The sequence below is a fragment of the Mustela putorius genome, unplaced genomic scaffold, assembly GCF_011764305.1.
Source record: "Mustela putorius furo isolate JIRA1106 unplaced genomic scaffold, ASM1176430v1.1 tig00003845_pilon_pilon_pilon, whole genome shotgun sequence".
Taxonomy (NCBI): domain Eukaryota; kingdom Metazoa; phylum Chordata; class Mammalia; order Carnivora; family Mustelidae; genus Mustela; species Mustela putorius.
This window is the reverse complement of record NW_025421998.1, coordinates 34356565-34371802: the sequence shown is the minus strand read 5'-3', so window position 1 is coordinate 34371802 and position 15238 is coordinate 34356565. Positions and strand designations below refer to the sequence as shown.

Here is a 15238-nt window from a genome sequence, read left to right as displayed (position 1 = left end):
AAAGATGAGATCCTCCCAGCCATAAATCTACCAAATATTTAAAATGTAATTGAAAAAGGCTGTGTAAATACGAATGCTTTTGTAAAAACAAAAACCCACCCAGGAATGTGTTTTGTTTTAAAAGATCCAGAGAAGCGCTGTCTGTATGAATACCAAGCGCATTTGTAGTTGAAATGAATTACAAGTCTTCGGTTCTTACATGTCAATTCAGTGCATTAGCCAATTGCCAACTCTGCTCATCAGCTCACTGCATAGCAGCCCTTTTTAACGTTATTGTTACGACCAAGATGGTCTCTGAGAATCAAACAAAAACGAATCATTTCTCCTCTGTGTACTGCAGCCAGTTAAAAAGTACTGCATGCATAAAGCACTAAATATGTAAATCATATTTTCCTTTTCCTTTATGACTGCTCAGATCATTCCTTTGGACACACACATAATCAAATACAAAGACATGCAGTTGCAGACTGCAGAGCAGAGATAGCAAAAAAGGAATCCATTTTCTTCCTCTGTCTGGTAAGCTAGCAACTGAATGGCAAGATTCCACTAAATATATACACACATAACTCCCTTTCCCTCATTCCCTCTGTCTCACTGTTTCTCCCCCCACGCCCGCCTATAGACACACGCACATATATATGTGTACACGTAATGCATATGCAAACATACATAATCTTATGTATGCAAATGTAAAAACATACAAATCCTCCTACAAGTGCGTTTACACAGAGATGCTAAAACGATATGTCTGCTTTGATTGGATGTCTCATATTTGTCATACTCACTGTCGGTCAGTTCCCATAGCCGTGGGGGCAGGTCACTAAAATACTCGTGGCTCAAGGCAGCCTGTGCTGATAGTCTGTTCTTTGGGGAACACTGTAGGAGCTTGGAGGCCAGATCCTCTGCATAATTCACATAGCTGAGCCTGAAAACACAAGCAGAAAAGAGAAATCAGACCAAACAAGAAAATCCACTAAATAAGACATAAAGCTTACCCAATTTTTCTGGATCTATTTATTCTTGGCTAAAACCAAGTTAAATTATCCACTGAAAATAAACAGAAGCAGAATTCACTTTGGTTCTTAGAGCATCTGTTAATTGAAACTAGCTTTTGCTCCTGATAGCCTCAATCTCATTGATTTAAAATATTTCTACTATAAGCAGAAGGTTGATACCTTCAGGATAGAACAAGGTCCCGAGGTAGAAAATTTCAGGAGATAATTTATCAAACAGTTACCAGAATTTGTTCATAGAATCCATCTATTGCATACACATCTGGATATATTTATAGGAGAAGTAATACAAAGTAACAAGGGGAATTAAAATAAAACGACTATTAAGTTCTCTAGTTACTAAAGTTACTTTTCTTCTAAGAATTTACATTTTCTTACATTGAACATAAAATTATTGGCATAAGTACCCTGTCAAATATCAGCAATCATGGTATTAACATGCAGGTTAACGAAGGGAATGTGTATAACCCACGTGGGGCTGAATTATTTCAAGATGACCATTACAACAATAGCAGATAGAAAATATGTAGACAGAAAATATAAGATTACCAAAAAAGCAGAGAAGTCTCGTCTCCCATGTGGTACAACTTTGAAATGTATCCCACATCACACAGTCCAGCTCAGCCTCACTTCTTGTGGAATCTCTATTTCATTGCTCAGTACAATCAAGCCCAAATAATGAACATAAACATGATAATAAAAGTATTCCTGATAATGGCTGCCACTTATGGGGAGTTGAACACATGTCAGACACCTTCCTAGGCACTTTCCACACACGCTCATATTTATTTTGTCTGACAAGGGCACTCTGTCTCCATGGAACAGCAGGGTCAGCTAAGTGGGAGTCGGAGACAGGCGTGGACTGCTCAATTAGCAGGTTGAGTGGCTTTAAACCCATCTAGAATTACTTGACTCTGAAGTAGGCTGCATTTGTTACGCTCTCAGAAGATTTACAAAGGCAACCCATGGATTCCTGAGTTTCTGCAACAAGCTGCAACAGGGACACTGACCAGAGAGAGCCAGAGTGTGAAGGTAAGTTGTATCTGCTGGTGAGTATTTTTTCAAAAGTCTTGAAGCTACTAAACACACAGACAATGAGCTTTCCTCAATAACCAGCTGTCCCACTTCCCGTGCTCAAGCAGCTCTCCATCACTGATTTAAAACTGTTATGGAGCAAGGGAGGACGGGGGGTGAGGAAGAGGAAAGCAGGTAATGAACTTGGGTAGAGAAAGAAACAGGAAGGAGCAAAGAAAAATACTACTCTGAGGACTCCCACGAGTCCTCTTTAGGTCTCGATATGTGAAGATCTCACAGACAGGGGTTCGGTATTTGGCTGCCCTAGTGGCTGTTTAAAAACCAAACCAAACCAAACCAAAAAACCCAAACTGATCTATGGATTGGTTTTAAATGCCTCTGCCTGGCAAAGACAAATGTGTCCACAGGAAAAAAAGCCATTCTCAAAATTCTCTACAGCACCCCCCCCCCCGCTTCTTTCCTGTAAGAGGGGCCAAGGCCATCCAAATTATTGGATTGGAGTCTCTTCCTAAGACTCCCATCATTAAAAACTTTTCATTAACATCTTTTAAAAAACCAAATGCAAAGTTCAATATAGGGAGACTTCATGGTAAAAGCTGCACTTATAGTGAGTGCAGAGTTTATGTATAATCACGGTGAACATGACTGTTGGTATCACAGCTTTGATGAAATATAACACCAGCACCAGACTGAGGCTAGAGTTGAGTTACAGACTTGATTCTGTACAAGAGTGACGAGCCACCTGTAGTCCCTCCTGCTCTAGTGAGCCACAGATCACACTCCACCCAGTTGTTGATCCCATTCCTACCAAATATAAGGAATTAACAATATAAGACAATCTCATTTATCCTCCCCCCAAATGACTAATGTCAAATTTTAATGTTGATGAAATAATCAAAGGCTTATCTGTGATATTTGGGTTATATAGAAATATTTTAATTATCATATAATTTTAATTTAGAAAGTCTATTTCCTCACTTGCATTTTAAGAACCACTTTTATTCCAACTCTCCACATTTTCAACAGCAGTCTTTGTCATTTATCAGAACCACTTTTTGAGTTCACCCAAGTTGTCTGAGATAGGACACTTCCAGGATATGTTTTTTGGACATTTTATCCCAAAGCATAAGTGCATTTTATCAGAATGCTAGAATGACTGTAGCTATTTTCAATCTCTCATTGTGATGATCTATTTAAAAATCTTCCCTCATAATTTCCTTAATTTTTGTTTTATATGTTATAAAGCTGGGTAATTTAATGCATTACAGTTTATCACGTTTGTCTTTTCCTGATAAATTTAGTCTTCAATCTCTCTGTAGCAACCTACTTTATTTTCATAAGGGTTTTGGGCTAAAATTTATTTTTTTCCTCATATTAATTTAACGACCTCAGCTTTCTTTTGTTTGGTACTTGCCTGGCATACCTTTGTCATCCTCTTACCTTGAATGTTTCATATCCATAATTTTAAGGTTTCTTTCACAAATATTACATAAATGGATTTAATATTTATCCAAGGAGAAAATTTAGTCCACTTATATACTGTGATTACTGGTATGTTTGGAATTATTGCTAACATCTTAATATTGCATTTTGTCTTTATCTTTCTCTTTTCCTGCCTTCTTTTAAATTGAATTCTAGAGTCGAACATGTCCATCTTCTGTTTCAGAAGTTATAAATTCTATGTCCATCTGTTTAATGATTACTCTTATCTTTTTCTTTCTTTTTTCCATTTCAATAGTTAATTTAAATGTTTAAATTCTTGCACCTAGTTTTTTCAAGCGGATGGACACTGACAAATTATTTTTCACAAAGATCTAGAATCATACATTCCAGAAATTATAAATACATGACTGAACACTGATACACAATACCACATTATCAATTATACAAGACAAATATCAAGTATACAATAAAGTTACCACAGATCAACAGGAAAATAAAATATTAGATACCTACTCAATTCATTAGCAGAAACTAACTTCTCTTTGCAAGAAAGATTGGGGGAGAAGGAAAAAATTCACACTTCTATCAATAGTAGGCAAAGAACTTCCAATGAAAATAGGAAAAAATTATAGAATTTTCAGAAATTTTGTGATTAATAATTATTTGGCTACAAAAACAAAGCATGTCCATCTTAAAAACAACTATTTATTAATAGGCATAGTCAATACACGCTACACAAGACAAGCACAACATTTTGCTAAACGTACTGACAGCTCACTCCCACATTTTTCCACCTTCTCTTTTAACTTGCACCCCAAAGTGCAAACATTCAATTAACTTAAAGGTGTTTTTGTCTTGAGACATTAAAAATATTGCTTCTCATACAATGCGGACTTTACATGAACTTTCAACCAGAGGTCTCTGGTATTCACAATGGAGGTTTTCATAATAGCATAAATTATAAATAAATGAGGTTTATAGAAAGACATTAAAAAAATCATTACCAGGCTTGAGCTAAAAGCCAAAAACTTCAGTGGTTACACAAACCTGAGGTATACTGTTTTAAATGTGAGAGATATAAATGCAAAATAGCAGGCAAATAGCCATACAGGTCCTACTATCAATGTCTGAAGTGACTGAAGAAATAAACCACAGAAGATCTAGACTGTTTTTACAGTTCCTGAATTTTAATTCTGTATGATATTAAAAACATACAAGTATGGTGACTGGGTATTTTGGCACCCAATCTTTTAAAATTTTTTATATATTGATAAGATTCTGGCATGTGAATAGATTTGAAGAAGACTTATATAACTCAATGCTGCATGCTTCCTGGAAAGGTCAATTGATAAAAATGATAAGCACGTCTTAAATGCTGAACAGCAAGCATCTTTTCTTAAGTTTCCAAACAGCCCAATGACAATCCAAACACAGAGGCTGCAGTTCTGCAAGCTTGAGGCTTGATAGGACTGCTTATCAGTACTCCTATGAAAGCTTCATTAGACTTCCCATTCGCCAAGCCTAAGTGTTGGCTAACTCTATGATAAACTGGGTCCTGTCTTGAGCTCTATTTCAGGCAGCCCAATTTTACTGACTGTAACAGCAGTTTCTATGACTGCTGGAAAATATGAAGTGCAGCGGGAGGTTAGGACAAGAGCTACTTTTTTTTTTTTTTTAAGATTTTATTTATTTGTCAGAGAGAGAGAGTGAGAGCACGCACCACATGGAGGCAGAGGCGGAGAGAGAAGCAGGCTCCCTACCAAGCAAGGAGCCCCCATGAACCCTGGGATCATGACCTAAGCTGAAGATAATGGCTTAACCGACTGAGTCACCCAGGTGTCCTGAGCTGCTTGCTTTTAAAAGCTCTACTCCACTCTTGTCTTCTAAACTTCCCTGCATCTTTATATTTTATGTCACCTTCAATTCATGTGAGGACAACAAGCATTAGAGCTCTCCCGAAATGTCTAACAGAAGACAGCGACACAACAGCCAGGTTCTTCAAGTAACTTCACCTGCCCAAGACATAACTGGTCACCAGCCTGGCCAGATGGTAGTACACCACCACCAAATAGTAAGCTGGAACCTAGAGGCCTACTTTCTCTGCAAGAGCAGTGGGGTGAGTCACAGTGGGGTGAGTCGCTTCATGTATTCTTCTTATCGTGGTAATGCCACACTTTTTAAGTTCCTCTGTAAATGTGGGGTCACACTGGTTAGGCTGTCCTGCATAGGACTTCATAAGAATTGGTCAGTTCATCTGCACCATACTTAAATGCTCAAATGGATGATGAAAGAACTGAAAGAAAAATCAATACAGAATACAGAACTGAGGTGTAGAAGCTGTCGTCCTCTTCAGTATACCACACTTGTAAGTCTTGGTGCTTTGAGCGAGACATTGGGAGGAACGGGAAATGAAATGAACCCTCCAGCAAGCAGCAGCAATGCTTTACTCCAGTAATGAGGTAGAGAAAGGAAGATGTCCCAGGTTCAGCCCATCTAGGTCAGAATGCTGGTAAAACGATTTCCTGATTTAATTCCATCCTCCTAGTGTCCTAGTTAACCCCTCTTACAGAGCTTCTTGGTGGAATAGTACTGAATTTCTAGAGCTCACTTGTCTGTATGGGGTCATGCTGTGTTCCTCACAAGTGTCCACTGCCCTTCGGAAACGTAATAAATATGTGACCAAAAACACCACAGAACCTCTCAATCTACGACCAGGTGTGTCCTCTTTTGGGGTCCGTTGGTTGTGTTTCATTGTTTTTGTTTGTTTGTGTTTGTTTTACCATCAAGGATCTGAGAAGAAACTTCCACACTTTATACCTTCTCACCCTCAGTTCTCCAAGGGAATGGCTCCTTAACTTTTTAACATTTCTTTTTAACTTTTTAAAGTTTAGAGTTCAACCTTCCAGCTGAACAATACAAAAACATCAGAACACTTCTGATGACACTAGTCCCGCATCTCATGCAGTATTGTCTCATATTTGATTCCTATTTTCTGTGCTTTTTCTTTCTTTATTTTTAGGAGGGGAGGGGCACAGGGAGAGGGAAAAAGGGAATCTTAAGCAGGCTCCATGCTCAGTGCGGAGCCCAATGTGGGGCTTGATCTCAGAATGCTGAGAACGTGACCTGAGCCAAAAATCAACAGTCAGACGCTTAACTCACTGAGCCACCCAGGCACACCTATTTTCTGTGCTTTTAAAAAAATCACACATACTAAATGCCACTATAGTTATTATTATTTACATTTGCCCATGTTTATTATTTATTTCATTGCTTTTCTTCTCATGTTTCAGATGTTCCTTCTCTCCTTAGTTTTTTGTATCTGAAATACAAACTTCAGAAGTTCTCTCCATGATGAAAGAACACAGTGGCAAATTCTCTCAGTTTTGTCTTCATAGAGGATAACAGTTTGGCTGGGGATAGAATTGTAGGTTTAAAGCACTTTGGCTTAACTCTGAAGATACTGTTTCACAGGTTTCTGTCGTTGCTGCTGTTAGCTCTTCTCTTTTTCCTTTTAAAATTGTAATGTAAGGTATTCTTTTCATTTAACCTGCTTGGTATTCAGTGTTTCCTGAATGTGAGGCTTAATGTCTTTCAACAATTCGGGGGGAAAAAGTCTCAGCCATTACTTCTCAAATATTGGCTATCCCCATTCTCTCTCTCCTCTCATTTTGTAACCGCAATGTAATGCCATCTTATTAAATTTTCCATGTCTTTACTCGTTCTTTAATCTTTTCCATCTATCGCTCCCTGTGCTTTCCATTCTGGGTAATTACGTTAGTGCTATCTTCCAGTTCAACAAATTCTCTAACCAACTGAATTAATATGCTGTTTTCCCTGTTCGTTTTGTTTTCACAAGTCCTTTTTAAGTCTTTGACAAGTCTGTGTGTCCAATTTGATGGTTTCAAGTTTTAGATTAGAACTTCTTTCTTTATAGTATTTGAAATACAGTTACACTCTTTGTCTCAAAATTTCCAATATCTGACATTTTGGGTAAGGGGGGGGAGTCCAATTTTGTTGTTGCTTTTGCTACTGACCCTCTCAGTAACTTTTTCTCAGATGTTTTACAATTCTGGATTGTGAGCTCAGGCTCACAATGTTGGCTAGTTAATGTGTGGGCTTGGCTAATGGTAATGTATGGGAATTATGACGGGCCTGGGTTGAGAATCTCTTTCTCCATGGGGATTTTCTTTTGCTTCTGTCAGGAGTCCTGGGACTCTTAACAGCAAGGCATTCTAAGTTCTTTCTGTTGGCTTCTGCAACCATGTGAGTTATGTGACTCTAAACCTAAAATTATAGAATTTTCAGGGGACTTTTTCAGTCCCATCCAGAACCAAAACCAACACAGTTGTTCCTGCCAGTCTTTTTGCTGGAAGCAATTTTTTTTTCTTTCCCCAGCCAGCCCATAACTGAGGTCAAAGTGCTTTGAGTGAGTTGACTATGTGGGGAATCCCAATTCCTATGTTGTACCTTTCTTAGGCCCGAAGCATTGTGTCCTGACCCCCAAGTGGCACCATATTCCTTTTTTAGCAACACTTCAGGGCAGCGGCATAATTAGCACTTCCTTATCACTCTGCTTTTTTCATTCTTGGTCCCTGGAGATTTCACTTACTGTCTTTTTGGTTCAGTGATGTACATGCATTGGAAAGCACGTGTTTGCTGTACCTTCTCCAGAATTTTAGGTCAATATTTGTGGTAGAAGAGACTCTTTCCTCTCAGAAGTGCGTATGTATAATCTTCCTAATAAAAACATCTATACTTGTAATCTTTAGGACTTTCTCCCTGGCATCACTAACTCAGTAGTTTCCCTACCTTAAAAAACAACAACAACAACAACAAAAAACCTACTTCTTTTAGGTGACCTCTATCAAGCCCCGAAAGTTAGCTAACCAAAGTGTTTTAGGCTAAGGTTCTTTTACCATTCAACTTTATAGATGAGTCTCCAGTGCATTACCTAAATGATAGAAACCAAAGGCTACATACTCAGTAGTTCCACTTATATGACATTCTGGAAAAGGCAAAATTATAGAAACAAAAGAGTGATCAGTGTTTGTCAGAAGCTGGGGGTGGAAGAGGTTAACAAAGGATGCAGAATTTTTTCAAATGGCTCTTGGTCATGAAGGATGGACATCAGATGGTCTAGAGATGTGAGAAGGCAGGGTCAGGAACTTATCAAGGATATTCAGTGGAGGGAGCAGTGTAGAGAGACAGGACGTTGCAGGTTTTTCACAGGGAACATTCAGCCCTTAGGGGTAGATGGCTGACCCTCTGTGAGTGGCTGACATTGGGACTTGTATGTCTGGGGTAGGAGGTCTGGTAATTGAAGGGATATTCTGGCAAATGGGGAGATGCAACTGCTAGTGGTGAGGCCTTCCCACTGACTTTGGTGTTTGATCCCAGGTCACCAAGTAGAGACCTGTCTCTGGCTGTCAGAGGGCGTGTATCAGCTCAGAGGCTGGATTCAGGGAGCTCTGTGTCCTTGAAGGGTCGCATTAACATGGAAGGGTATGCAGGACAGAGGACTTTCATGTTCATTCCACATTCATTTTTTAAAAAAGTAAAAGATGTTTGTTGTTGTGGAAACTCTAAAAAGCTAAGGAATTTTAAAAGGATAAATCTAGATGACAACAAAGAGAGACAATCCCTACTGAGTTCAGAGTATTTGTATGGAAAGACTCTTAGGAGTAGCTTTCAAACAAATGCTTCTACTATAGGTGAAAATAATTTTATGCTGCTATTCTAATCATAATATTTTTCATTTTCCTAGTCCTTCACCATACAATACACACACACACACACACACACACACACACACACTCCCTCTCTCTCTCTATCTGCATTGGAAAGAAAGGTACCAAAAAAGGTTAACATGAACAGTAAAAAACTGCCTTAGACCAGGGACATGGGGCAGGATATTTTCTTTATCCCTGTGCAGGTCAGTTTTCATGTCACAGAAACGAGGGAAATGGAATAGATGGTCTTGAAGAGCTGTCGAGGTCTACGGTTATATGCCCTACAAACTAAGACGAACCTCATTGTGACTTTGTGGCAGGGACGGTTAGTATTTTATTTTATTTATTTTATTTAAGTGGGCTCTACACCAGACATGGGGCTTGAACTCATAACTCGGGGAGCAAGAGTCACATGCTCGGGGCACCTGGGTGGCTTGGTTGGTTAAGCATCTGCCTTGGGCTCAGGTCGAGATCTCAGGGTCCTGGGATAGAGCCCCACGCTGGCCTCCCTGCTCACCACTCAGCAGGTAGCCTCTTCTCCTTCTTCCTCTGCCCCCATCTCGTGCACTTTCTCAAATAAATAAATAAAATTGTATTGTATTTAGGTGCCCCTATTAGCTCATGAAAGCTGGATATAAAGAGTAGAGGTATAGTAGGTTCAATTTATTTAGAGCATTGGAGATACTGATTTCCATATAAGTTGAAGAAGAAATAAAGGGGAACAAAAGGTTCTCAAATATTCCTCAATGCAGTCTATGATGGCACAGAACTACATAAACTGTGGGCCTGTATGTGGAGCATCCTAGTGTGCTCTGTCTCACAGAGTTGGAAGTAGAATGACCTGGAGTGAGATACTGAGGCTCTGTACATTCATGCTTCACTCACTCTCACGCTCTTCACAGAGCAAAGCTGGGGGACTGGAACCTTTCATTTGGCAGTACATACGCTATCTCTGTGGCAAAGATGCTTACATGGGGGCTGGCCATTGCATTATGCAACAAGTAAAATCTTGGAAATGATTTGTGTAGAGATCCACCCACCCATAAAGACAGGCTATTTCCTCAACTGTAACCAGGGCTGTCAGACGTGGTTCTCTTTCTTGTCTGCACATGAAAAGCAAAATGCTCATTTAATTACCATCTTATCAAAGCTTCTGACTTAGGGGGAGGACTACAGTTATAAAACTGCTTCAATTTTTCAAAAAGCGACTTATTTTTAGAAAATAGGCTCAAATTTATTCATTTTGCAAAAGGGGGTCAGTAATTTGCTAAGCAGAACAGGAAGGGAATACCTGACATTGGAATAAACTCTAAGGGAAGATAAAGACTAACAAGAAGAAAGGTTTAGGTAGGAGGAGCAAGAGGAGTAGGAGACTTAATATCATCAGGTCCCAGGAGTTCAGCTAGATAGTTATCAAACCATTCTAAACACCTACATACTCAACAGGAGATAGGAAGAAGAGCAGCAATTCTAGGAATAGAAAAGCGACCACTTTATGGAAGGTAGGATGTGCAGAGAGTGAATCCGAGGTGACATACAGGACAAGAGACCGGTGGGGGGGTGAGGTGGAGTGAGGGGTGGTGGCTCCTAGCAAGCGGTAGACTAGCAGAGCACAAAATTGTAACTTTTAGAAGTCTGCTCCACTGGGGGACATTGCTCAGAGGCTAAGCGAGGGGGTGGAGCCCTTGCTGAGACAGTGTGGTCTCAGGACCTGTGGGGTCACAAAAAGCCCTGGGGTGTCTGAGTGCTGCAGAGACCCCAGGTATCAGAGCAGGGAAACCAGTTGCAGAGACAGCTGAGGAGTGCGCTCTCAGCTTGGGGTTACCTTGAACTGTGATTCAAGGCACAATCGGGCCACCGCTCTTCGAGCAGGGAACCCACAAGTGGCAGATCCGGGAAGACACCCTTCCTTCCTCTTCTGGGAGCAGCAGTGTGTGAGCATGCTGCAGGAATCAGCTGGGTTTGGAGACTCCAAATGGGGCCATGAGCCAGAGACAGAAATACTTGGTCACAAGCCAAGAGAGCACAGAGTGTGGACAGAGACCAAGGAGATGGGAGGAATTGACTGCTTTTCTCTGAGGGCATACTGAGAAATGGGGACCTGAGCTCTTAGCTCCTAAGAGGCTGGATATTGGAAACTGCCATTTTCATTCCTGCCCTCCAAAGCTGTACGGAAAGCATTCAGGGAACAAAAGCTCTGAGCACAAACCCGAGCAGATTACTTAGCCTGGCCACTGGCAAGGGAAGTGCAATTCTGCCTCGGACAAAGACATTTGAGAATCACTGCGACAGTCCTCTCCCTCAGAAGATCAACAATACCATCCAACCAAGACCAACTTCACTGATCAACGAGAACTGCAAACCTCAGAAATATGGGAATACAGCATATTGAATTTATGGCTTTTCCCCCATGATTCTTTAGTCTTTCAAAGTTAAATTTTTAAAATTTTTTTTCTTGTTCTATTTTTTAAAAATTTTCCTCTTTCCTATTTTAATGTTTTTAACTATTTTATCTTATCAATACCTTTTTAAAAATCATTTAAAAATTTTAATTGTTACAGTCATAGTCTATCCCTTCATTGTATTTAGCCTTATTTTTTGTATACTTATAGGTTTTTCTTTCTTTAAAATTCTGGGATACAATTTCTTCTAACAGATCAAAATATACCCTAAATTTAGTCCATGGCGTTGTTCTAGTCTCCAGCCTGATCATATTCTTTCCTTTTTTTTTTCTTTTTTCAACCAACTTCTTATCAAATCCTTTTCTAGAATCTTTTTAAATTTTCATCTTTACAGTCATATTCCATCCCTTTCTCATGTTTACCCTTATTTTTGTATATATGTAAATTTTTCTTTCTTTAAAATTTTGGGAGGTAGTTTCTTCTAACAGACCAAAATACACCCCAAATCAAGTGTATGGCTATGTCCTATTCACCAATCTAATATATATATGCACATACACACACACACACACACACATATACATTTATATATATATATATTTTTTCCTCTTTCTTCTCTTGGTTTCAGGTCTCTTCTGATTTGGTTAGTGTATACTTTTAGGGGGTTGTTGCTACCCTTTTAGTATTTTGTTCTCTCATTCACCTATTCTTGTCTAGATAAAATGACAAGGTGGAAAACGTCACTTCAAAAAAAAAAAAAAAAAGAACAAGAGGCAGTACCAGTGGCTAGGGACGTAATCAATAAGGATATTAATAAGACGTAAGATCTAGAGGTCAGAATGATGATAATCAAGGTGCTATCTGGGCTTGAAAAAAGCAGAAATAAAATCCCTTTCTGGAGAAATAAAAGAACTAAAATCTAACCAAGTTGAAATAAAAAAAGCTACTAATGAGGTGCAAGAAGAAATGGAGGTTCTTACTGCTAGGATTAATGAGTCAGAAGAGAGAATTAGTGATATTCTCCAAATGATGGAGAATAAACAAGCTGAGCAAAAGAGAGACAAACAACTACTAGACTACGAGAGAATAATTAGAGAGATAAGTGATACCATAAGATGAAACAGTATTAGAATAATTGGGATCCCAGAAGAAGAAGAAAGAGAGAGAGGGGCAGAAGGTATATTGAATAAAATTACAGCAGAGAATTTCCCTAATTTGGCTAAGGGAACAAACATCAAAATCCAGGAGGCACACAGAACCCCCCTCAAAATCAATAAAAATAGATCAAGACACCATCATCGAATAGTAAAACTTACAAGTCTCAGTTACAAAGAGAAAATCCTGAAAGCAGCTTGGGACCAGAGGTATGTAACATACAACAGTAGAATATTAGATTGGCAGCAGACTTATCCAAAGAGACCTGCCAGGCCAGAAAGGACTGGCATGATATATACAGAGGACTAAATGAGAAAAGTATGCAGCCAAGAGTACTATATCCAGCTAGGCTATCATTGAAAATAGAAGGAGAGATAGAAAGCTTCCAGGACAAACAAAAATTAAAAGAATTTGCAAACACCAAACCAGCCCTACAGGAAATAATGAAAGGGGTCCTCTGAGCAAAGAGAGAGCCTAAAAGTAACAGAGCAGAAAGGAACAGAGACAATACACTAAGTAACAGTCACTTTACAGGCAATACAATGGCACTAAATTCATATCTTTCAATAGCTACCCTGGATGTAAATGGGTTAATGCCTCAGTCAAAAGACACAAGGTATCAGAATGGATAAAAAACCCAAAACCCATCAATATGCTGTCTATAAGAAATTCATTTCAGACCCAATGACACCCCCAGATTTAAAGTGAGGGGGTGCAAAACACTTTACCATGCTAATGGACATCAAAAGAAAGCTGGCGTGGCAATCCTTATAGCAGGTAAATTCGATTTTAAGCCCAAGACTATCATGAGAGATGAGGAAGGACACTATATCATACTTAAAGGGTCTGTCCAACAAGAAGATCTAACAATTTTAAATATCTATGCCCCTAACATGGGAGCAGCCAATTATATAAGCCAATTAATAACAAAATCAAAGAAACACATTGACAATAATACAATAATAGTAGGGGACTTCAACACCCCCCTCACTGAAATGGACAGATCATCCAAGTGAAAGATCAACAAGGAAATAAAGGCCTTACATGGCACACTCGACCAGATGGACATCACAGATATATTCAGAGCATTCGATCCCAAAGCAACAGAATACACATTCTTCTCTAGTGCATAGGGAACATTCTCCAGAATAGATCACATCCTGGGTCACAAATCAGGTCTCAACCAGTACCCTAAAAGATGGAGATTATTCCCTGCATATTTAAGATACCTAGGAATAAACTAGTCAAAGAGGCAAAGAATCTGTACTCAGAAAACTATAAAATATTCCTGAAGGAAATTGAGGAAGACATGGAGAAATGGAAAAGAAATGGAAAAACATTCCATGCTCATGTACTGGAAGAACAAATATCGTGAAAACGTCTATGCTACCTAAAGCAATCTACATGTTTAATGCAATCCCTATCAAAATACCATCCATGTTTCTCAAAGAAATGGAACAAGTAATCCTAAAATTTATATGGAACCAGAGAAGACCCTGAATAGCCAGAGCAATGTTGAAAAAGAAAGCCAAAATTGGTGGCATCACAATTCCAGACCTCAAGCTCTATTACAAAGCTGTCATCATCAAGACAATATGGTACTAGCACAAAAAGAGACACACAGATCAATGAAACAGAATAGAGAGTCCAGAAATGGACTCTCAATTCGATGGTCCACTAATCTTCGACAAAGCAGGACAGAATGTCCAATGGAAAAAAGATAGTCTCTTCAACAAGCGGTGTTGGTACAATTGGACAGCCACATGCAGAAGAATGAAACTGGACCATTTCCTTCCACCACACACAAAAACAGACTCAAAATGGATGAAAGACCTCAATATGAGGCAGGAACCCATCAAAATCCTTGAGAACACAGGCAGCAACCTCTTCGACCTCAGCTGCAGCAACATCTTCCTAGGAACATCGCCAAAGGCAAGGGAATCAGGGGCAATAATGAACTACTGGGACTTTATCAAGATCAATAGCTTTTGCACGGCAAAGGAAACAGTCAACAAAACCAAAAGACAGCTGACAAAATGGGAGAAGGTATTTGCAAATGACATTTCAGATAAAGGGCTAGTACCCAAAATCTATAAAGAACTTATTAAGTTCAACACCCAAATAACAAAGAACAAATAATCCAATCAAGAAATGGGCCGAAGACATGGACAGACATTTCTGCAAAGAAGACATCCAGATGGCCAACAGACACATGAAAAAGTGCTCAACATCACTTGGCATCAGGGAAATACAAATCAAAACCATAGTGAGATACCACCTCACACTAGGCAGAATGGCTAAAATTAACAAGTCAGGAAAGGACAGATGTTGAAGAGGATGCGGAGAAAGGGGAACCCCCCTACACTGTTGGTGGGAATGCAAGCTGGTGTAGCCACTCTGGAAAACAGTATGGAGGTTCCCCAAAAAGTTAAAAATAAAGCTACCCTATGACCCAGGAATT

General features: G+C 39.3%; 1 protein-coding gene across 3 annotated transcripts in view; it reads right to left on the bottom strand.

The window, feature by feature from the left end:
• The window catches only part of CDK14 (cyclin dependent kinase 14), a 599713-nt gene that overhangs the window by 102445 nt on the left and 482030 nt on the right, over nt 1-15238 (bottom strand). For all 3 annotated transcript variants that reach the window (XM_045062689.1, XM_045062690.1, XM_045062691.1), the window contains one exon: nt 786-925. In XM_045062689.1, coding sequence (XP_044918624.1) covers nt 786-925 — 140 coding nt within the window. The remainder of the gene's footprint in view (nt 1-785; nt 926-15238) is intronic.